At 40.0% G+C, this 23,326-nt stretch overlaps 2 protein-coding genes across 3 annotated transcripts; both read right to left on the reverse strand.

Annotated features, from left to right (window-relative positions):
• Positions 1-313: 313 nt before the first annotated feature.
• Positions 314-7,943, reverse strand: LOC120306819 (mannose-binding protein-like). The gene is made up of 5 exons (XM_039340733.1): positions 7,788-7,943; positions 6,504-6,705; positions 5,669-5,776; positions 3,853-3,936; positions 314-830 (listed from the first exon to the last, which is right to left on the reverse strand). Exons 2-5 carry the CDS (start codon positions 6,694-6,696, stop codon positions 457-459), a joined length of 759 nt encoding a protein of 252 aa, XP_039196667.1. The 5' UTR covers positions 6,697-6,705; positions 7,788-7,943; the 3' UTR covers positions 314-456.
• A 5,932-nt stretch (positions 7,944-13,875) lies between these two features.
• On the reverse strand, positions 13,876-21,493 carry LOC120306820 (pulmonary surfactant-associated protein D-like). Of its 2 annotated transcripts, none has more exons than XM_039340734.1 (5): positions 21,269-21,493; positions 19,466-19,641; positions 18,557-18,637; positions 16,066-16,149; positions 13,876-14,896 (listed from the first exon to the last, which is right to left on the reverse strand). In XM_039340734.1, the coding sequence occupies exons 2-5, from the start codon at positions 19,623-19,625 to the stop codon at positions 14,517-14,519; spliced, it is 705 nt and encodes a 234-aa protein (XP_039196668.1). In that variant the 5' UTR covers positions 19,626-19,641; positions 21,269-21,493; the 3' UTR covers positions 13,876-14,516. The 2 variants fall into 2 exon arrangements, with proteins under 2 accessions (XP_039196668.1, XP_039196669.1); XM_039340735.1 differs by lacking the exon at positions 21,269-21,493 and adding an exon at positions 20,963-21,151.
• Between the last annotated feature and the right edge of the window lie 1,833 nt (positions 21,494-23,326).

Consider the following 23,326-nt stretch of genomic DNA (forward strand, 5'->3'; position numbering starts at 1 on the left):
TCAATGAAAGAACACAAAAAAACCCAACTGACTTGACAGCGATCACATAACACACTGACAAATGTCCTCCTCTCAGCTTCAATACATGACATCAATAATTGAATCCTACTATGATCTGATTGGCTCATAGCCAAAACAAGATGACACCCGATTGGCTCTCTAAACACTCATGCTCATTGGCTACAATTGGATGAAGGAAAGCTACCTGAGATCAACCTAAGCAAGTTGTGCTTCCTTTTTCTGGTTATTTGGCTATAACTTTTCATAGAATACAGTGCAGATAATTGAACAAAGTATGTTGCCTTACATTCTTGATTAAATTATCTTTCCATTGATATATATATAATTTTATGGTACTACTCCCCCCCCCCCTCAAAAAAGTGGTGTTATTAGCCACCAAACCTCAAAAAGACACTTTCCCCAAAAGGTTTCCACAATTTGGGCCACTGCTGTAGCTCAGAGTTCGCAAACGATGAGGGCTTGGTGATTACAGCTGAGGTCATTCCACTGGGAGTCCTGAAGGAGGATCACACAGTCTTCCTCGTCCAAGTTGTTGGGCTCTGAACTTTTCCACTTGGTGTACGTCACCGGCTGTCCATTCAAATACGTGAATTTGCCTTCCGTCTGGATATCGCTCATGCCCAGGTAGAGATACTTGTTAAGTCTCTTGGCTATTGCCGCCAAGGCCGTGTTCTCAGCCACGTTCTTGGCAACCGCCAGACTACCGCCGGCCTGGCTGCAGAGAGCTTTCCCGTTTGCAAAATTTTCGCTCTGACCGGTTGAAACGAAGGTCTTTGCTCCGACGGTGGTCACCCCCTGCATTGCGAAGACTAGGCTCCGGGAAATAAAAAAAAGAAAAGAAATAAATCGCTGTGAAAACAGCTTCTGGTGAATGAATAAACGCAGCTCAAGGCAAACCCTGAAGCTGCACATTGACACGTTTCCTTCTAACTTAGTTTAGGGATTGAGCTGGCAACCATGTCAAAATGATTTATAATGGCTTATTTCCCAGCCGAGCCTACTCTCCACGCAAGGACTAAGCAAGTCTACCAGTTAACCAGGTTAGTCACTGCCTTTTCCACTGTGGTTTATTTCCCAGCAAAGCCTATTCTTTATACTAGGACTAACCAGGTCTACCAGTTAACCAGGTTTGCCATTGTCTTCTTCACTGTGGTTTATTTCCCAGCTGAGCCTACTCTCCACACAAGGACTAAGCAAGTCTACCAGTTAACCAAGTTTGTCACTGCCTTTTTCACTGTGGTTTATTTCCCAGCCAAGCCTATTTTCCATGCAGGGACCAACCAGGTCTACCAGTTAACCAAGTTTGCCACTGCCTTTACAACTGTGGTTTATTTCCCAGCAAAGCCTATTCTCCATGCAAGGACTAACAGGTCCATCAACTAACCAGGTTTGTCACTGCCTTCTTCACGGTGGTTTATTTCCCAGCAAAGACTATTCTCCATGGAAGGACTAACCAGGGCCACAAATTCACCCTTTCCAATCCTGTAACTCAGGGGTCCGCAACTGGTACCAGGCCGCAGAATGCCAGCAATTGGTCCACACAAACAAGCAAAACCCCATCCGTGGGATGCACACAAAACCACGCATTCTCCAGTCCATGAAAAAAACTTTCTCCAAGGAACCGGGCCCTGGTGCCCAAAAGGCTGGGGACCTCTGTTGTAACTGGATCTTGACAAATGCAAAGCTCACTTTTGTCCAGAAATCATTAGGGCTTAGCCGGGGATTTATGTTACCTATAGCTTTCTTGCCTTCCTTATAGAGATGTCGTTAGTTTGATTTATTTTCCCCTCCAGGAACTGGATATATATGTGTGTGTGTGTGTGTATTCTGCAAAGCACTTTGCTCATTGATTATATTCCCTGCAGACATTCTTATTTATCTGCAGCCAGGTTTAAATATCTGGAATGCTCTTCAAGGAGTTTTTTGGAAATTCAAAAGCATGGGGTGGATAAAGGGGGAAATATTTATGTTGTCAGGATCAATATCTAATGCAGTGGTTCTCAACCTTTTTAATGCCGCGACCCCCCCCCAACCGGTCGTAAGTCGAGGACTACTCAACTGGTGCAGCACCGTTTGCAGAATGGGACTTTTGGCGGGCTCAGCAGGGCAGAGGCAGCCTGGACAATTCCTATTGGCTTTTGAAAGCCAATAGAATTAGACTCTATTCAAGAGAGTCTATTCTATTGGCTTTCAAAAGCCAATAGAATAAAAGGGAGTAGCACAGCTAAGGAAAAGGGGGGAAAAAATGGCGGACTGCGTTGTTTGGTGACCCCCGTGAAATGGTCGTTCGACCCCAAATGGGGTCCCGACCCACAGGTGGAGAACCACTGATCTAATCGAAGTTAAAAAGAATGGACGGTGTCTTTTTATTTTCTTGTTGGTGTTTCTTTTGAGATCAGCTAATACAAATAAATATTGTCACCTCGCTGGGCAGATCACACTTACACGAATGTATGCATAACTGTATCTACATGGAGGGAAGTAAGCAGAGGGGCAACCCAAAGTTCCGTCTTAGACCCCGTACTCTTCAACATCTTCATAAATGATTTAGATTAGGGAAGAGAAGGGGAACTCATCAAATGTGCAGACGACACCTAGCTGGTGGGAATAGCAAACACTCCAGAAGATAGGCTTAAGATCCAGAAGGATCTCGACAGACTTGAAATATCAGTATCGCTTTATAAAGCCTTAGTAAGACCATACTTAGAATGTTGCATCCAGTTTTGCTCACCATATTATGAAAAAGAGGTAGAGACTCTGGAAAGAGTGCAGAAAAGAGCAACACAGATGGTTAGAGGGCTGGAGGATAAACATATGAAGAACATTTGCAGGAATAGAATGGAATAGAACTGGAAGGGACCTTGGAGGTCTTCTAGTCCAACCCCCTGCTCAAACAAGAGAACCTATACTATTTCAGATAAGTGGCTATCCAGTCTCTTCTTAAAAACCTCCAGTGATGGAGCGACCACGATTTCTGGAGGCAAGTTGTTCCACTGGTTAATTGTCCTCGCTATTAGGAAGTTTCTCCTTAATTCCAGGTTGCTTCTCTCTTTGATTAGTTTCCAACCATTGGAATTGAGTATGTCTTGTCTAGTGAAAAGAAGGACTAGGAATGACATAATAGCAGTGTTTCAGTATTCGAGAGGCTGTCACAAAGAAGAGGGGGTCAAATTATTCTCCAAAGCACCAAAGGGCAGGACAAGAAACAATGGTTGGAAACTGGAGCAACCTGGAACTAAGGAGAAACTTCTTAACAGTGAGGACAATCAACCAGTGGAACAGAAGTTGCCTTCAGACATTATGGGTGCTCCATCACTGGAGGTTTTTAAGAAAGGACTGGACAGCCACCTGTCTGAAATGGTATAGGGTCTCCTGCATTAGTAGAGGGTTGGACTAGATGACCTCCAAGGTCCCTTCCAACTCTGTTGTTCTGTTATTAACATTGGGCCCTAGCTGACAAAATAAAATTAAGTGTGGTCTTACCAAGGCCTTGTAAAGTGGTATTAACACTTCACGTGACCTCGATTCTATCCCTCTGTTAATGCAGCCCAGCACTGTGTTGGCTTTTTTGGTGGCTGCAATATTGCCGGCTCATATTTAAGTGATCGTCCACTCAGGCTCCAGGACCCCTCCTTCAGTTACTGCTACTAAGCCAAACATTTGGTTTTTACGTAGAATCTTACTTTCCTCTTCACTGAATTGAAGGGAATGAGTTGAAGGGAATGAGTAATAACAAGTGCTCGTTATTACTTTCTCGGCTCTCCCCCCCTCCCAGATGTTGCACACAAACACCAACCAGTAGCTGACATCCATGCCCACATTCTTCCTTACTTTTCTGGCTTTTGCTAAGTTGAGCTTGTAACGTCTGGACCGTCTTTTCCAAAGCAGCAACTTGCCTTTGAACAGTATCCATAGCTAGATAGATAGATAGATAGATAGATAGATAGATAGAGAGAGAGAGAGAGAGAGAGAGAGAGAGAGAGAGAAAACAGAGAGAAGGAAATCTAATCAAACACCGAAACTTCCATTTATTTTCATCTCTGCATGCATGGTCTTCAAGTAAACTCCACCTGAGACTCAGGAGAGTACCAGACTTCATCTTTTAGAGCAGTAGTGGCGAACCTATGGCACGGGTGCCAGAGGCGGCACTTGGAGCCCTCTCTGTGGGCATGCGCGCCGTCGCCCCAGTCCTAGGCCTTCAGCTGGGTTTTATAAAACCTTTTCACATTAGGCCTCCACTGCTGTGTGCAAAAAAAAAAAAAAAAAAAGGTTCAATCAGTCAATTTCAACTTCTCGTGGGAAAAAAAAGATCTTGCAAAGTTGGAATTGATTGATTGAACTTTTTGGTCCCACCCAGTCTGCCATTACCACCGCAGCCATGCCTACCCAATGCGCCACACCCACCCAATGGGCCATGGCCACCCGGCACCCAACAATGCATTATTGGGTTTTGGGTTGCAGTTTGGGGACTCGGTCTCTAAAAGGTTCGCAATCACTGTTTTAGAGGCTTTCATACAATTGTGCAAGAAGTCGAGAAGAAACAACTTTGAACAGTTAGCTTTTCCATTTCAGCCACTCCTGACCCGCACCCATTTTATTTGTTTAGGGCTTCACAACTTTAAGACTTGTGGACTTCAACTGCCATGCTGGTTGGGGAATTCTGGATATTGAAGCCCACAAGTCTTAAAGTTGCGAAGGTTGGACACCCTGGTCTATTATATCTAGACCAGAGAAATCTGTATTGCACTGTGAAGACCAAGCTCCCCCCCCCAATAAATAAATAAACAAATAAATAAATAACTCACTGAGAAACAGCTTATGGCAAATGAAGCCCCTATAATCGTAGCTCCATGCAAACCCTGAATGTAGGTTTTGACGGATCTAGCACTGACTAGTGTAGATATCGACAGAGCTGGGTAGACTACTGTACTTTATAAATGCAATGCTTTTATTTACTTGTCTTTGTTCATCAGGGGATAGATGTATAAAGATAAAGGAGGGCGGCTTAAAAAATATATTGCCGTTAAAATAATTTTAATACTTGTCAACCTTTAGGTTAAATAAGAGGATTTAGATAAAAATAAAAAATAAATGCTGGTTTGGGCCAGGGGTAGGCCACCTTGGCTCTTTTATGACTCGTGGACTTCAACTCCCAGAATTCCCGAGCCAGCCCTGCTGAGGGAAAAGGGAGAGGTTTCCAAGCTGAGCCCTGCTGGCTCAAGAATTCTGGGAGTTGAAGTCCACCAGTCATGAGGAGGCCAAAGTTTCCCCCATGCTGGCTCAGGAATTCTGGGAGTTGAAGTCCACGAGTCATAGAAGAGCCAAGGTTGCCTACCTCTGGCCTAGCCTAATTAGTATAAGTTATAAATTGAGAAATTGTTCCCAGTTTGACCGAGGTAGCCTGACTTTTTCTTGAATCAGGAATTCAGATCTTTGTTGAATTAGAACCATTAAGAAATTTCCATTTGTTCTTCTAACATTTGAGACAAGGGTTTCCTCCCCGCTAGAAGTTACATGAGGCTAGCGAAGCAAGAAAGACAGAACTACTGATGGACATTGCAACATGCCCCATATCTGAGCTCTTCTTGGAAATATCAGAAACTCCCCTTCCTTTTCATGCAGGCAAAACTCACCATCACTTTCCTACCTGTCATTTCTCCCTTTTGTCCTTTTTGACCTGGGGCTCCTGTGTTTCCCTTTGGTCCTGAAGGACCAGCCTTACCGGGGACTCCTTGTTGACCCTTCACTTGGAGGCCTAGGGTTTGAGACAAAGCAGCATCGTTTGGATTCCGTTTTCCCAAGATAGCCACCCCGTTCCCCAAACCACAGCATCTATCCATCAGACATCTCCAACTCAAAAGGATGTTTGCTGATGACAGGATGTTTTGCTAGGCCGAAGAACCAGTTGCATCACTGGAGGTTTTCAAGAAGAGACTGGACAGTCACTTCTCTGGAATGGCATAGGATCTCCTGCTTGAGCAGGGGGCTGGACTAGAAGACCTCCAAGATCCCTTCCAGCTCTATTCTGATTCTGGTAGGCTATCGGGCACAAGCCACTGGAGCCATTCTCGGATAGCTCAAGTAAGCAACTTTATTCTAGAATTTTCCCCAGACTCTTTGCCTTCTTCCCCTGGGAATGACCACATGGACCAACTTCATGGATCTCGGAGGAGGTCACGTTTATGCTATGGAAGACTCTAAGCTAGGTCCTCACTTAACCCCTCCTTCCAGCCTAGCTGACAGTCAAAAAACAAAGAAGAATCTATAACTTTGTTAAAGGTTCTCTTTCTTTTTGTTTAAATACAGAAATAAGATTAGCTATTGTATTAACTATTATAATTGTATGATAAATATTTTTTTAAAAAGATTAATTATATAGTGCTGTGTAATGAGAAAGAAAGAGAGAGAGAGAGGAGAGAGAGAGGGAGAGAGAAAGAGAGAGAGAGAAAGGGAGGGAGAGAGAAAGATTTCAGAACTTATACCCATGTCTCCTTTCTCTCCTTTGGCCCCATCCCTTCCATCTCTTCCCGGTAAACCAGCAGATCCTGGGTTGCCACAAGCCAACACTGTGCAGGAATTTGTATCCCAACTCCTTGTCTCCGGAGAAGCAGCCAAAGCTAGCGATACTCCTGAGAAGAGCAGCAGCAAAGTCTTGAAAACTTGGAGGAAAAACATGGTTGGTACCTTGGATCAAGAACAAAGTTAAGGAGAGATGATTTGGGGTTAGCTGGCTTGATTCATTATTTAGAGTTCAGAGACCAAAATAAACTGCAAGGGGTATCTGGATAATGTTCAAAGCTACACACCTATCAACAGCATTCACCAAGTAGAGAGGACACGGGCGAAATAAATAAATAAACCAAGTGACAACATTGTTGAGTAGTTTCATTCAACCCAAGTTCTCCAGATTTTAGGGAATCCTCTGGTTCAAGCTTCTTCTTCTTCTTCTTCTTCTTCTTCTTCTTCTTCTTCTTCTTCTTCTTCTTCTTCTTCTTCTTCTTCTTCTTCTTCTTCTTCTTCTTCTTCTTCTTCTTCTTCTTCTTCTTCTTCTTCTTCTTCTTCTTCTTCTTCTTCTTCTTCTTCTTCTTCTTCTTCTTCTTCTTCTTCTTATAACAAGTTTTATTAATTTTTTAATTTTTACATCCAGGCAATGAGGAAGCAGCGTGGTGATAGGGTAATCAATAGTCCAATAACAAAACCATCCACATATATGTCAGGTTACATCAATAAGGTTTCCTCTCTATTTCCCTTAATTATTCTATCATATTCAAGTTAATACATTTCTAGATAAAGCTCAATCAATCAATACATTTGTCAGTAAAATTTTACTTACACATATCCAAGTCCTGTTTTTAAGTTTTACCTAATTCCAATTACCACGTTCCGATTTAGCCTTTAATAACCATAATAGTTAAATTTCGGGAAACCATTGTTTCCCTCATTTCATTACAATGTGGACCATAAACAAGTGAATGAAAATTAACTGTTAGATTATAGCTTTGAATTGTAATATGGAAATGGGTTTGTGACAACGAAAGACATTTTATTAGTAAATGAGGAGCTACCAGGACAAGAAATAGAATATATTTGTGAAATCAAGTAAGAATGTAATCTTCAGAAGAATACAGTATGTGTGCTCTAGATAACGATAATTATCTCTGGTTCAAGTGTCTCAGAAAAGGAGAATAGAAGCAGAATAGCAAAGGATTTGCTGTAAACATTGACAAAGCAGAGTCTGAGTTGAATACGAAGTCAGCGTGCCTTACCAGAGTGTTCCTCGATCAGCTATAGCAGTTCCTTCACCCTGAAAAAAGATGAAGTTTGTGCCAGAAGGAGTAAATTCTCTTCTCTTTTCAACAGCAAGAAAAAACACAAGAGAGAAACCCATGCAGATGTGCGTTTTATTTTACCACTGCTCTTGCTCAAGATATCGGGTTGCAAAACCAATCGTTGCATAGTTCCGCTTATTGGCATGCATGCAGCCTCTTAGTATAAACCTTCACCCCGTTTATTTATTACAAAACCATTATCAGTTGCCAGGTCAGATCAATTTGCACAGGGCTCAGTTCCAACCAGTCTGTCCGTCAATTTAGAATTGACTGACTGACTGACTTTGATTGATTGATTGATTAGGCTTATAAGCCACTTCAGCCCAACTCTTTGAGCAGTCCAATGGGTGGCTTAAAGATATATGTGGCTTTTAACCCTCTCCAGTTACCCAAAGTGTAAAAAAAGGGGTCAAAATTTTGAGACTCGGAGTCCACAAAACAGATGTTGCAACTTCAAGGCTGTGTTTGTTACATCCAGGGTCAAACTCTTTCCTGGAAGCTCCTGGGATAAGTAAGCTGTGAGAAAGCAGAGCAGAATACACATCAAAGCAGCAAATATTTTTCAGAGTCCTTCTTTAAACAATCTCAATTTATCCCAGTGAAGATAACTTTCTCACCGTCCATGAATTCATCTGCCTCTTTGTTTTTACCTTTTTTTCCTTCTCAAAAGTAGTTTATTAATTCCTCTTGGCCTTCCCAAGGCTTAGTTGAATAAGTGCTTAATTATAGTTGGTTTTGTATTTCTGACCAAACATTAGTTCTTGTAAAAAGGTCTTTTTTAAAACTTTTTCAGAATTTTTATGCTTGCTTGCTTGCATCCATCCATCCTTCCTTCCTTCCTTCCTTCCTTCCTTCCTTCCTTCCTTCCTTCCTTCCTTCATTCATTCATTTCATCCCCTTTGTTCTGAGTAGCAATTCATTGCCAAAATATGATTCCACCCAAACCGAAATCCATTCACAGTTGCAAATAAATATAAATCAAATCTTTGGCTAGAATCTTTGACTAAAGCTTCAACATTTTCAAAATCTTTGAAGCTGGTGAAAACTTGTGGTAGAGGGATATAATTGTCAGTGGTTCTCTTATTTACAGTTATTAGAAGGGTTTGAAGCAGAAAAAAGAATTTATGGTTTCCAACATTGTAAAACTGAACATGAAATAGAATTGCATAGAAACGATGAACATGTAACTGCTAAAATGTACATTTTTTTTTACTGAAATTTGTAACAGAAGTGAAAGCATATATGATAAAATGGGCTAAAAACTCTGGTTAGAATATTAAGATGGAACAATGGGAAAATGTGTGGGTGAAAGGATTTACATTTTCGTTATGTTGTAAACTGTAAAGAGGTTTTTTTTTTTTAATGATGTAACATTGGGATGGTTCATCAGACAAATTGTACAGAATGTATCAAGGCACTTCGAACATCACATTGGAAATCTGAACAGCACAAAGGGACATTTTGTTATGCTTAGTGAATCTGTAAAAAAAGGTAGAAAATTCCAAATTCAAATTCAGAGGACTTTAAAGATTAATACGCAGTTGAGACCAGAAGTCTTCTTGGGATTGGCAGACAAATAATTGGAGAAAAAAATGTCACATAACATTGTTTTTGTATATGATAGTTACAGTGAGATTATTGTATATATACAAAGAGGGAAAGATCTGGCATTATCCACAGTGGAAGAATGGTTGATGGCGGAACTTGCTGAGATGGCCAAAATGACTTCTTTGATCAGAGAAAAGATAATATTTATGATAATTGATTATTAGAAATCCCTTACGGACTTTTTACATAAAAAGGAAAGAAAATGAACTTATGATTTATGATTTTGACAATTAGACAAGATTATACAGCAGAAGGAAGAGAGCTAGGCTGTAATTATAAAGTGAGAAGTCAATTTCTAATTAGACTGAAAAGATTGGAAGCTACTTTGGAAGACAATGTCTATTATTCTTTTACATGTTTTCCCTTTCTTGCATTTATAGTTTTCTTTTTGACTGGTTTCATTTACATTTTCATTTGCAGAGTACCAGAGTTGCTGAGTGGAGTGGCTCAACACAAGCTAAGGACAACTGGGGCTTTGTCCATTGGATCAAGCTAGCCACCTGGGCATTGAGTTACTGATTGTATTTCCCTAACACCAGAGGTTGCTGGGAGGAGTGGCTTAACACCAGTTGGAGAAAGACTGAGATTATGTCCACTGGATCAAGCTAGTGGCTTGTGGGCCTAAGAGCATGTGAAGCAAACAATTAAACAGGCTAAAACATATAAGGAATGGTTGCTGGAATTGGGTATGTCTAGTTTAATGAAGAGAAGGATAGCAGTCTTCCAATATTTCAGGGGCTGCCCCCAAAAAGAGGGAGTCCAGCTATTCTCCAAAGCATCTGAAGCAGGACAAGAAGCAACGGATGGAAACTAAGCAAGGAGAGAAGCAACCTAGAACTAAGGAGAAACTTCCTGACAGTGAGAACAATTAACCAGTGGAACAACCTGCCTCCAGAAGCGGTGAATGCTCCAACACTGGAAGTTTTTAAGAAGAAACTGGACAGCCATTTGTCCAAAATGGTGTAGGGTTCCTGCCTGAGCAGGGGATTGGACTAGATAACCTCCAAGGTCTCTTCCAACTTTACTATTGTTATGATTACATCTAAAGCAGGAAGGCCACAAGAGAATATGACCTTCTAATCAGAAGCGTGCATCTGAGCAAAAGTGCAGTCTTAAACACTTTGAAAACAGCAGAAGTTCATCCTTGGTGAGTACTTGGGTTATTGATATTTTATTTGAGAATGTTTGATTTGATTCAGTGCAACATGTGTTTTGCAGCTGTTTTTTTGTGGTTCTCTTTTTAAGTTTGCATATTTGTCCTATCTGTAAGGAGATGGCTAGTTTACATGGGCAGATTGCTGCTCTAGTGTTCAGGCTGGTATTAGTTGGCCAACTCAGCTACTATGTTCTGTTGAGCTTCTCCCACAAACACCTCACAGGAGAAGGGCAGTGTGGACAATGGTTGGATCTGGCAGCATCCAGCTGTGGACCATAAACATGGAGCTTTTGGTGTGTCCTTGCATAACAGATATCGTCCCTTTGCTGAAGTTGATACTATGGTGGTAGGTCCAGCTGTTTGTGATAATGATGGTGACTCAGCTGAGCAGGCCTTTGTGGTCCATGAGGAAGAAGTTATCCTAGGTAAGAGCAGGCCTGAATCAGGGTGTTGCAAATCAGCCATGGGTGGTGAGTAAGGTATCTAAAGAAAGAAGCCACCTTCTGGTTGGTGAGTCAATTGCAAGAGGTGTCGATTTAAGAAAGGATGTGGAGATTTTGAAAGAAGTGAGGTGTCTGCCTGGTCCTTTATTGCCAGCAGAGAAAAAAAGGGTGCTTTGTTAAGATAGTCAAGAATGCTAGTTAAGGACTGTGACATTGATATCGTTGTGCATCCTGGTGCTAATAACCCGTCTCAAAAAGATATACTTTCTGTGCAGAAAGAGTTCCAGAGCTTTAGACAGGAAGTTAGCAGATTAAGTTATAGTCTTACTTTTTCAGAGGTTTTACCTGTCTATAAGTAGCTGGGAGGGGGGGAGAAAAAGCCAAAGATTAATGTAAGTTGCAAAATCATTTTATTATACTTACATAGTTGGTAAGAAATGTAAACAATTCATGCTCCTTCCCCCCCCCTACTTTTGCTTGTATCCAGCTGTTGCAAAATCTTCTGGCAGTTCTTGAGGTTTTGTTTTGTTTTGTTTTCAAGGATGTATCATTAATACTGAATGAGAGCAGAGGTACTTTTGACAAGCTGCATCTCTCTGAAATAAACTCTAGGCTGAGATTTGTATTCTCTCAACCTTGCTTACTGTAGGTTAGAGAGCTACGTGCAAGTCTATTTCTGGCTCAGGGTGGTGAAGCTGAAACCGAAATAAAACTAATATTTTTCTTGCAATCTACTGGTGAGTTACTCTAGAGCTTTTTCAGGAAGAAAACTCAAGCCTCGTCTTACTACACGACATTGGGTGCCCGTCAGCCTAAATATATATGTAGGCATGTACTACGTACATCATTATAAACAGCTTTGAGTCTCCTTGCTTAGTATCAATAAGACATTAAACACAAGCTGATCACTTGGATACTTTCAAAGGGAAAGGTGGACTGACAGCTTTGTGGCTTCCTCTACCACTGAGGTTTTTAATTTTTATTTTTTTTTTAGCATCCCAAAGAAAAGGAAAAAAAATGCACAGAGCGTTAATTCAGGACACACAAGCAATTTATTTTATTTTATTTTTTTGTAGCAGGAAAGGGAGAATTGGGCAAAAGAAGAATGAATTTTATTAAGAGATCAGACAGTGGGAACAGTATGGGACAGTGTACTAAAATTCCTTGAAAAAGTCATGACAGTTAAAGAGATACGAACTTTAAGTATGGGTGCTGGAGATATAGCTTTAAAATTCACAGACCTGGAGAATGTTCTGGTCCATACCCTATGCTTTCTACCCCCCCCCCCCCTTTTCTGGTTTCTATGGCAAGTTGAGTAGTGGTAGAAATTAGCAGGCATCTTAGCGATTCAACCTTGACAACAGCACAATCAGACTTGGAATATTCTCTTATTGTAGCCAGTCAAAGTAGTTTTCACTTTCTGGTGGAGTCGATTCCCACTCGGACTTTCCTACTGGGAGTGACCCAGATGACTAGAAGTAACTATCTGCTCATTTTTCTCAGCCCTTATGACACATCTCAAGAATTTTATTCAGCTTCCAAGGATCTGGTGTTATCACTGGAAACCTAAAATATTTGGTTCAGGAGAACAAGCGAAATAATTTTCTCCAGGATGATAACCCAGCTGGGAAAATATTATATCACTCACACTTTTACATGTGCTTTGAAGACAGCACCTTTCTGGCAATTGTAGTCACACCCTTATCCTATTACCAGTAACAAGAACAGCAAACTAGGGTCTCATGATCCATGGATGGCCTCTTGGGAATCCCTACACTTTCTATCCTTCCCCATTTCTACCCCTCCAGAGGTGCTAATTGCTCAGATATATGTGCTAGATCACAGCTGGCAACTTTAGTGTATACTATTGTCTTGTGCTATTCAGACTATGTTCTGTTAGTGTTGTGCCAGGAAAAAAAAAAACTTAACAGAGATCAAATTGGGCACTTTAATAAGCCAGGATGCTATATTGAGAGACAAATGGCCGGGGTTTTTTTTATAGTATTTTATTAATTTTCTATTATTACAATTCATTAGTGCTTAATGAACAACATATTGTCTGGCTTGATTTGTTTTTCTTAGTAATACAAGTTAAGATAAGATAACCTTTATTGTCATTTTATACTGTGGGCACAAGTGGCACACATCAAAAATGAGATTTAGTTGCCCGCTCTCTGTCCTGTTTCTCCAGCCATTGATAAAGTAGGTTCCATGTTTGAAAATATTCTGTATCTTTTTTTTCTTCTTTGATCCTCAATGTAAGTCTGTCCAAGAAATGGCTGTTTTTGACTGCAGGAATTTCATTTCCTTGCTTTTCATTTCCCGGTGCCTTTTTCTCAGATTTAGCTTAGACTATTATTTTGTCCTACAGTACTTTCTTGTTGGGTAAGGTAATGAAATGCATTTTTAATTTGGGAATGGATGTAGAGATCAAGGATAAGAATGAGGAGGAGGCTGATCATTAATTAAGGCTAATTAGACCCACAATGCTGGGAAAGATTGAGGGCAATAGAAGAAAGGGACGACAGAGAATGAGATGGCTGGATGGAGTCACTGAAGCAGTAGGCGTGAGCTTAAATGGACTCCAGAAGATGGTAGAAGACAGGAAGGCCTGGAGGAACGTTGTCCATGGGGTCACGATGGGTTGGACACGACTTCGCAATTAACAACAACAACAACTAGACCCATGGATCTTCAAATATTTTAATTCTAATCAAACATCCTAGTATTAAACCAATTTTTTGGTTAATCCACCAGGCCAAACCTCCTTTACTAAGCTAGCTAGAATGTATTATGGTTCACCTCTGATCTCTTGGGCTCACAACACAATTACTATAATAAATTTTAAATTCAAATCCGGATCCTTTGGTGCAAAATGATATTTGCCCACAGGAATATCCCCAAATTCTAGCCCTACCAAGGCTCCGAAGAATCCTTTGCATAACTGTCCAAAGATTTCTGGGAAATAGAGCAAGACTATTGTAGGATCATGTCTATTAAGCTGCCTCTCATTGTGAATAAAAAAAATAGAGTCTCAAGCAACAAATGCTGGTAGGAAATGGGTTTATTTAGAAATGATGGGAAAATGGATCTATAATTGCTACATTTTAGTGCAAGTTTTGCTAGCTAAGCTATGCTAGAGAAGACTTGGAAGATGGCAACATGTATCTGAGGATGGATCGTAGAAGCTAAGCAGCATCAGGTCTGCTGACTACTTCAGAGGAGGACTGAGGATTCCAAGATGGTTGGTTTGAGTGAGATGCTAGAAGAAGGCAACTTCCATTGGAATGACAAGGCTGAAGTCAACGGAGTAAAACTTGACTTCAAATATCCTTGCTGAAAACTATTGGATTAAGACTTACTTGCCCTATGCTAGAGACTGCCTTTGTGATGCACAGAGTAAGCTTTCTTTTTCAACTCTACGTTGGAATTCTTTTCTTTCTCCCAACTCAACGTCTGTTAGATTTTAAATTCACAGATGATTGACCAGCCAAGGTCACAATGTCTATTATGCCAGTACCCATCCGGGTGTATTTCCACGCATTTTTCGTAGCCAAGGTTATTCGGCTCTCCTTGAGCCCAGTTGAGAAATCCTAGGGGCTGGCCATTCAGATCCTCAAACCTGTTTCCAGTTGTCCTATAAGTAATTCCCAGAATTGCTTGTTCCTTACGCCATCCTACTATTGTTTGGAGGGCTCTGTTCTCTGCCACATTCCTCGGCAAAGCAAGATTGCCACCCATGTATTCGCAGCTGTTTTTGGCGGCCTGGAAATCTCCCTTAGTGTCAACTCTCTTGAAAATTTTATCATCAACAATTGCTCCATTGGGAGTCAGGACAGCTAGAAGGAGAGAGAATGGCAAAGCGTTGAAATGCCATGTTTATTTATGTTGCAACATACCGATGTGCCAGGATTATATCTATAGCACTTTAATGGAAAGTGTTTCAGCAAAATATAAAACATGGTCTGGGAAATAGCTCATCAAACAATGGGCCTATGCTCCAGTGTGCAACATAACTTTTGAATTAAAAAGCAAATCTGTCATCTAATAATAATCAGCTTAGAGGCATTATATTCCCACCAACAGTCCAAGTGCAATCTTATCTTGAATTTGTTGCTCCTTATCTGACATCAACTTTGTGTTGAACTTTAGTTAATAGAGTAGAGTAGAGTAGAGTAGAATAGAATAGAATAGAATATGGAATGAAAGAATAGAGTAGAGTAGAATAGAACAGAATATGGAATGAAAGAATAGAGTAGAGTAGAGTAGAGTAGAGTAGAGTAGAGCAGAGTAACAAAGTTGGAAGAGACCTTGGAGGTCTTCTAGACCAACCCCCTGCTCAGGCAGGAAAGCTCTACCATTTCAGACAAATGGTGGTCCAATCTCTTCTTAAAAACTTCCACTGTTGGAGCATTCACAACTTCTGGAGGCAGGTTGTCCCACTGGAAGTTTTTAAGAAGAGACTGGGCAGCCATTTGTCTGAAATGGTATAGGGTTTCCTGCCTGAGCAGGAGGTTGGACTAGATGACCTCCAAGGTCCCTTCCAAGTCTGTTATTCTGTTATTCTTTTTTTCCCTCCCTCCCTCTCTCCCTCCCTTTCTCCCTCCTTTCCTCCCTTCCTTCCTTCCTTCCTTCCTTCCTTCCTTCCTTCCTTCCTTCTTTCCTTCCTTCCTTCTCCAACACTGGAAGTTTTTAAGAAGAGACTGGACAGCCATTTGTCTGAAATGGTATAGGGTTTCCTGCCTGAGCAGGGGATTGGACTAGATGACCTCCAAGGTCCCTTCCAACTTTATTATTATTGTTGTTGTTGTTGAGAAATCCACAGGAGAGAATGCCTGTTGTGTTTTCAGAGCCACTGTTGGAGGCCCATCCTTGAAAGCCAAACAGGGTTGTCCCTGATTAATATTTGGATGGGAAACCCAGCAGAGAAACCTAGGATTGTTAGCTAGATCAAGAGGTGGAAACAAACATCCCGGAAGAGGCCAACCCCTTCTTCCCAATGTCTTACCTTGTTGAATGTTGATGAAGGTAGCTTTGAGAATGCCCATCTGAATCTGAAGTTCTTTGACTTGCAACTTAAGAAGTTCAAGCTCTGGATGGGAACATAATTGAATTAGACTTCCTCATTGATATCACATTCAGTTAGAGACTTTTCAAGGAAAAGAATGAAATGTATAACCGCCATGACTTTGGAGAACATTCCCAAAGCTCTTACTTCAGATTGGATTTGTCGGGTCTTTTTTTTTTTTTTTTTTTTGAAGAAACCATGAGGGTCACCTCATATATTTTGCAGCAGGAAATGTGATTGGAATTAAATGAAGATTAATGTCACTTTTAGGGAATATATGAAAAATGGTATTCTATCTTTGGAAGTATATGCTTCATAATTATACATTCTTGTAAGCGCCGTGATGATGCAGTGGTTAGAATGCAGTACACTGTAGGCTACTTCTGCTGTCTGCCAGCAGACTGGCAATCACCAGCTCAAGGCTGACTCAGCCTTCCATCCTTCTGACATTGGTAAAATGAGGATCCAGATTGTTGGGGGGGGGGGAAGAGGTTGACTCTGTAAACCACTTAGAGAGGGCTGTAAAGCACTGTGAAGTGGTATATAAGTCTAAGTACTATTGCTATTGGCTCAGCCTTCCATCCTTCCAAGGCTGGTAACAATAAGGACCCAGATTGTTGGAGGCAATATGGTCTAAACCGCTTAGAGAGAGCTGTTAAAGCACTGTGAAGTGGCATATAAGTCTAAGTGCTATTGCTATTGCTTGTGAAGTCTCTCATGTAGATATTCACCAAACGTTGACTCAAACATTCATGCAGAAGATATCCATTCATGATACAAAGAGATATTTCAGAGCTTATATGTCCTTGAGTTTGGGAATTTAATACCGCAGATATTTAACATCACCTCCGTTGATTCCTAATATTATTTTCCCTCATGAATTTTTTTTCTTCTACTGAACACAGTGTCTCTATTGGTTGAATAAGAAGCAGACTAACCTTCATAATAAGACAGAAGGAAGTTCACCAACCCCAAACAATGGATTTCCTGTCTTCCAGTGTTTTATGCAGATCTCAACTTAGCTATTGATAAAAAGGCTGGTTGGGCAAGTTTTCCCCATAGAATATAGTGAGTTATAAATCTCTCTTTGATTTTGGGTGGACCACAATTATGTTTGTCTGAGAAGCAAGTAATAATTCAGCAGGTAAAATGACCGCTCCCTTGTTTGGAACAGGAAGTAAAACAACCTTGTATAAATACTGTATGCACAAGTTCAAGAAATGAAAAAAAAAAAAACCAAAAACCTGTGAGCCAAGGAAGATTGGGGGAATGTTTCTTTGAGGGATAGTCTAACAATGGATAAACAAGAGGCCCTCTTAATTTTGTTTGAGGAGCAGAAGAGATATCAGAGGAGGAAAAGAGCTAAGAATATTGATGGGCAAAAGAAAAAAAAAGAAATTTCTGTAATGTTGCTTTGCTGTCAGAGCTGAAGAGTTGCTTTCATTTTGATCCTTCAAACAACCCCAGACCTGTAAACCAGATGTACTCATGACAGTGATCAGATATCAAAGTTTGTTTGCTTGCACCTTGTACAAATACACTATAAAGAGGCGGAAGAATGAAATTGGTGGTTGTGAAGTTAACACAAACCTAGGCAGAGTCTATTGAATAGGTCATTATGTGGTGGAGTTTACACACAACCCTGAGGCATAGAGCAGAATTTACAAAGTTGTTTCGGTCCTACAACACATTAGCATGGATGTTGGAAGCCAACCGCTAGGCTTCAGCCAACCACGTACCTTTGATGGGTGAATGAAAGCCGGGCATGATTTAGTCAGCAAACAATGATTAAAACAAACCCGACTGAATGGTGTGTGACTCTAAGATCTTATGATTTGGTTTGAGCAGGATTGTGGCCAAGGATAACAAGAAATCTCACTAAAATAAATAGAGGCGAGCAGGTCCGTGGTCCCCGCCCTAGCCTGCCTCACTAGAATGTTTTGAAGATAAACTGTATTTAGAAAAAGAGGATAATCTGAAAGGGCCTGAAGACCTTTGTCAACTGGCCTGGATCCTCAATGGATGGGGGGAGACATTACTTTGGAGGTGGTTGATGGACTAAGATAAGACTCCACTTCCTCATCCCAATGTGCATCTCGTTCCCTTCCTCTCTATTTCTATCAATCTTAACTAATTCAATGCCACCATTTACTGTTTTAATGTTACTCTGGGTTTTAATGATTGTAAGCTGCCCGGGGTCACCCTCAAGTGAGATGGGCAGCCTAATAAATAGAATAAATGAATAAACAGTGTGGTAAGTTAAATTATCTTCTACGTCCTGTTGGTATTTGCATTATAAATAATTCCCTCCCCTTCCTTTATTTTTTCTCTCTCCTAATTTTTCCCAGCCCCCTTTTTTGTGGGATGGAGGGTAGACTCACAGTATTTTTTTTCATCATAGTAAATTTCTTGTCTGGAAAATGAATCTCACCTCTTGTTTCTCTCCCCAGTTTCTCTCTGTTTGGTGCAGAGTTAGCCAGAAGTTCTGATGGGCTTGAAAACTGTTGAAGTCCTGGTGATTTTTTAAGGGAAAGAGAGATTGGCTCAATGATTCAAAAGAAGTCTTTCCACTCCCACAGCATCCTTATCCACCATGGTTCCTCACATAGCACTAACCTTTCAAACTTTTTAAACCATGTAGTGATTTTGTTACCACTGCTCATGTTTTACTTCCTAATCCTTGCTAAGCCTTCTACTCCACTAGTTGGGTGAGGCAGGGCCAGGGACACCACACAAGTCACAGTGTGATCATACAAACCACAAACAATGCACATGATGTGAGGACATTAATGACAAGAATGATGGGTTGGAGCAAACACCTATGTGCATTAGTTAGCATTACTGAATTACTACTTAGGTTCCAACAATAGTGTATTAGTAACTCACTTACTCAATGCTAGTAGCTCAGATATGCAATGTTGAAGAAGTTTCTTTTCTCAATATAAGTAGAAAGTTCAAATGACTGAATCAGATCCTGATCCAATAATTTGAATAATTTGTGCTGCTTCTCCACACAGATTCAAACTATTGGATCAGGATCTGATTACGGCGATCTGAACTTTCTGCTTATTTTTGAGAAAAGGGCATTTATTCAAAATTGCACATCTGAGTTATTAGCACACTTAATAACAGTACAGTTACAGAATTAAGTTGCTTTAGTAACTGGACTGTCCTGATACAAAGTTTGGGGTTTTTTCTTCTACTTCATATCTCTGCAACCTTTCCTCATGGTAGCTGAACTTGGGTCAGTGGGTTGTGAGAAGACACAAAATATCTGCCCCCCTCCTTTTACGCATAGAAAGAAAAAGCAGCACACACTCTCATGCAGATCTTTAGATACCTTGAACAGCTGTTTCTGTTCTGGGACCTCCTTTGTTAGGTCCACACATAATTAATGTGCATGCGTTTTGCAGCCAGTCTTGAGGAGAAGTAGCTGATTTGGGGGTTTCTTGGAGTGAGACCTCCAAGGCCAGCTGAAGAATCATTAGAAATGTCAGCATGGTTTGGATGTTTGGCCTAAGATGACAAAAAATAATATAAAAGAAGTTATCCTGCATTAGTTGTTAGTTACTGGATATGGAACCAGTTCCTGAACTGTTGATTGTGAAATCCTTGTTGGGTACCTACAGATATTTCCTTACTCATATTAGTGCGTGCAGAAAGAGAAAGAAATTCAGATACCACTAAAGTCCTCTCTCTCTCTCTCTCTCTCTCTCTCTCTCTCTGTGTGTGTGTGTGTGTGCATGTGCGTGTGTGTATTTGTGTGTGTCTTTCTCTCTGTCTCTGTCTGTGTCTGCCTCTGTCTATCTCCCTCTCCCTCTCTGTCTTCTTCTTCTGTCTGTCTCTCTCTGTCTCTCTGTCTATCTATCTATCTATCTATCTATCTATCTATCTATCTATCTATGGTGAGAATAAAATATGATCACCAGGAAAAGTTAAAACATTAAAAGTTTTAATATAAAACAGAAGTTTTAAATAAAAACATTAAAAGTTTTAAGAAGTTAGCAACCTAGCTTTCGTTGGCTCCTGCCAACTTCATCAGGGCGTACACAAATCAACAGGAGTAAACATTTATATGTAAGTTAATCCCTGCGCTGGACTCCTGGGCCGTGTAATAGGTCCAGGTCGGCCAATCCTAGCGTTACATGGCCCAGAAGTTGAGCGCAGGCGTTAACTTACATATAAATGTTTACTCCCGTTGATTTGTGTACGCCCTGATGAAGTTGGCAGGAGCCAACGAAAGCTAGGTTGCTAACTTTTTAAAACTTTTAATGTTTTTATTTAAAACTTCTGTTTTATATTAAAACTTTTAATGTTTTAACTTTTCCTGGTGATCATATTTTATTCTCACCATGTACACACCCAGGAATCATGCTTTTATTTTTAATATTCTTTTATCTATCTATCTATCTATCTATCTATCTATCTATCTATCTATCTATCTATCTATCTATCTATCTATCTATCTACCTACCTACCTATCTACCTACCTACCCACCCTCTATCTATCTATCTATCTATCTATCTATCTATCTATCTATCTATCATCTATCTATCTCTATTTCATTTGTCTCTATCTCTATCTCTATCTCTGTCTCTCTGTCTCTCTCTCTCTCTCTATTTTATTTGTCTCTATCTCTGTCTCTGTCTCTATATCTATCTATCTATCTATCTATCTATCTATCTATCTATCTATCATCTATCCAATAACTGATAAAATAAGAAAGTCCCTGTTTCAATGCCAGCCCTCATTAGTGTAAAAAGTATACATGGAGTTAAGTCATGCCTTGCAAAAGGGAATGCCCATGCTTAAATAGCACATAGTAATGAGACTTACCTTTCTGAGGTCTTCCATTAATTAAAAACAACCATTCTGATTGCTCAATCAAATAAACTCTTAGTTCTATATTCAGCAGTCTGCATAGAGAAACACCGCGGCCATTTTTTTTTAACTTAACTCTAGCTCTTTATAGTCCGTGAAAGCAAATATTTAACGCTAAATCCTTACTCCGTTCCCAGGCTTGCAAAAAATGTCTCCAAAGGTTCTCAGCTGATTGACTGACAGATTTAGAAAAGAATCAGCAGTGATTTTTACATGAAGTATATTTTTTTCCAGGGTTGAGTCAAAAGTCAGATCACTTACTTTGTGATTTCCAGTTTTTCACAGCCGTCTTGGGAAGAATAATTTTGTAGACTTTAAGGTTTCCATTTATAGACAATGGCTTATGTAATGAGGTCTCGCATTTCACGTTCGCATTTTAAGAATAAATGTTCTGAGTCACGATATTCAAACCACATTTCTCAGCCCAGATCCGTATCACTTAGGGCTGTGACGTCCCCATTGTTTCCTTATTGACTCTTCTAAGAAAATGACAAAGCAAGTATTGTCGGGAAGTTTTGAAGCATAAGCAAGGAGCATTTGAAGTCTTTATATCTGGTGCAAGCAAATATTTAAGGACAAATCCTTAATCCATTCTCAGTCTTGCAGAAATGCCACTGAAGTTTCTCAACTGATTGACTGACCAATTTAGAAAGGAATCACCATGATTTTACACCGAGTGTTTCTTATTTCTATCAACACAATTAATTATTTGCTTTCCTCATGGGCCCAAATAGATTTTTTTTAAATGGGAAAATTTTCTTCTTGTTCTGAAACTGTTTTTCTTTTGTCTCTCAAGAATAGAGCTATTTTGATAATGCAAGGGAAGAAAGTAACATTAAAATTGTACTGCAGTGTCACCAATTTAATAAATATTAAAACTGGCTAGTTTGGGGTGTTTTTGCATAAGATTGATTATTCTTGCATATGATCCTGTAAAATCTTAACGTGAAATTGCTATAATATTAATGAATAGGATAGAACAGGACACGACAGAATAAGGAATAGAAGAGAAGAGAAGAGAATAAGGAATAGAATAGAATAGAATAGAATAGAATAGAATAGAATAGAATAGAATAGAATAAGGAATAGAATAGAATAGAATAAGGAATAGAATAGAATAGAATAGAATAGAATAGAATAGAATAGAATAGAATAGAATAAGGAATAGAATAGAATAGAATAGAATAGAATAGAATAGAATAGAATAGAATAGAATAGAATAGAATAAGGAATAGAATAGAATAAGGAATAGAATAGAATAGAATTGCAAAGCTTTGAAATACCGTGTTTACTTATGTTGCAACATGCCAATGTACCAGGATTACATCTATGGCCGTTTAATGGAAAGGAAGGTTTTTCAGTAAAATATGAAACGTGGTCTGGGGAACAGTCAATTAAACGGTGGGCCTATGCTCCAATGTGCAAAATAACTTTGTAACAGAAAGCAAATCTGATGTCTAATCATTTTAGAGTCATTACATTCTCACCAAGAGTCCAAGTGCAACTGTGTCTTGAATTCCATTGACCCTTATTTGGCATCAACTTAGTACTGAACTTCAGTTGACTAGATACTTGTCTAGGCTTCAGCAATAAAACTTTTGACTTAACATATGATCCTGATCCTTTGTGCCTGACAGAATTTCTCAGAATTCTCCATCGATTTTACTACTCATTTACCGCATAGTACTAGAGGTGTGCTAGTGAATTCGCCACTCTCCTGGTAAGCCATAATAAAAATCAGATCTCAGATTCAGGAAATAGTACGTGACAATCCTTGATTAATGGCCACAATTGAACCAAAACTTTCTGTTGCTAAATGAGGCATTTGTTAAGCGAGCTTTGCCCCATTTTATGATTGTGTGATTCTAAGTGTGAAAAACAGTCCTAGGCCACTTTTTTTCATTGCTGTTGTTACTTTGAATGGAAGGCTGCTATCATGTCCCCCCTCGTCCTTCTCTTCATTAAACTAGACATACCCAATTCCAGCAACCGTTCCTTATATGTTTTAGCCTCCAATCCCCTAATCATCTTTGTTGCTGTTCTCTGTACTCTTTCTAGAGTCTCAGCATCTTTTTTACATCGTGGTGACCAAAACTGGATGCAGTATTCCAAGTGTGGCCTTACCAAGGCATTGTAAAGTGGTATTAATACTTCACATGATCTTGATTCTATCCCTCTGTTAATGCAGCCCAGCACCATGTTGGCCTTTTTGGCAGCTGCAGCACACGGCTGGCTCATGTTTAAGTGATTGTCCACTAGGACTCTGAGATCCGTCTCACTGTTGGAGGCCACCCTTGAAAGCCAAATAGGGTTGTCCCT

The sequence above is a fragment of the Crotalus tigris genome, unplaced genomic scaffold (genome assembly GCF_016545835.1).
Source record: "Crotalus tigris isolate CLP2741 ecotype Arizona unplaced genomic scaffold, ASM1654583v1 scf7180000017753.6788120, whole genome shotgun sequence".
NCBI classification, from domain to species: domain Eukaryota; kingdom Metazoa; phylum Chordata; class Lepidosauria; order Squamata; family Viperidae; genus Crotalus; species Crotalus tigris.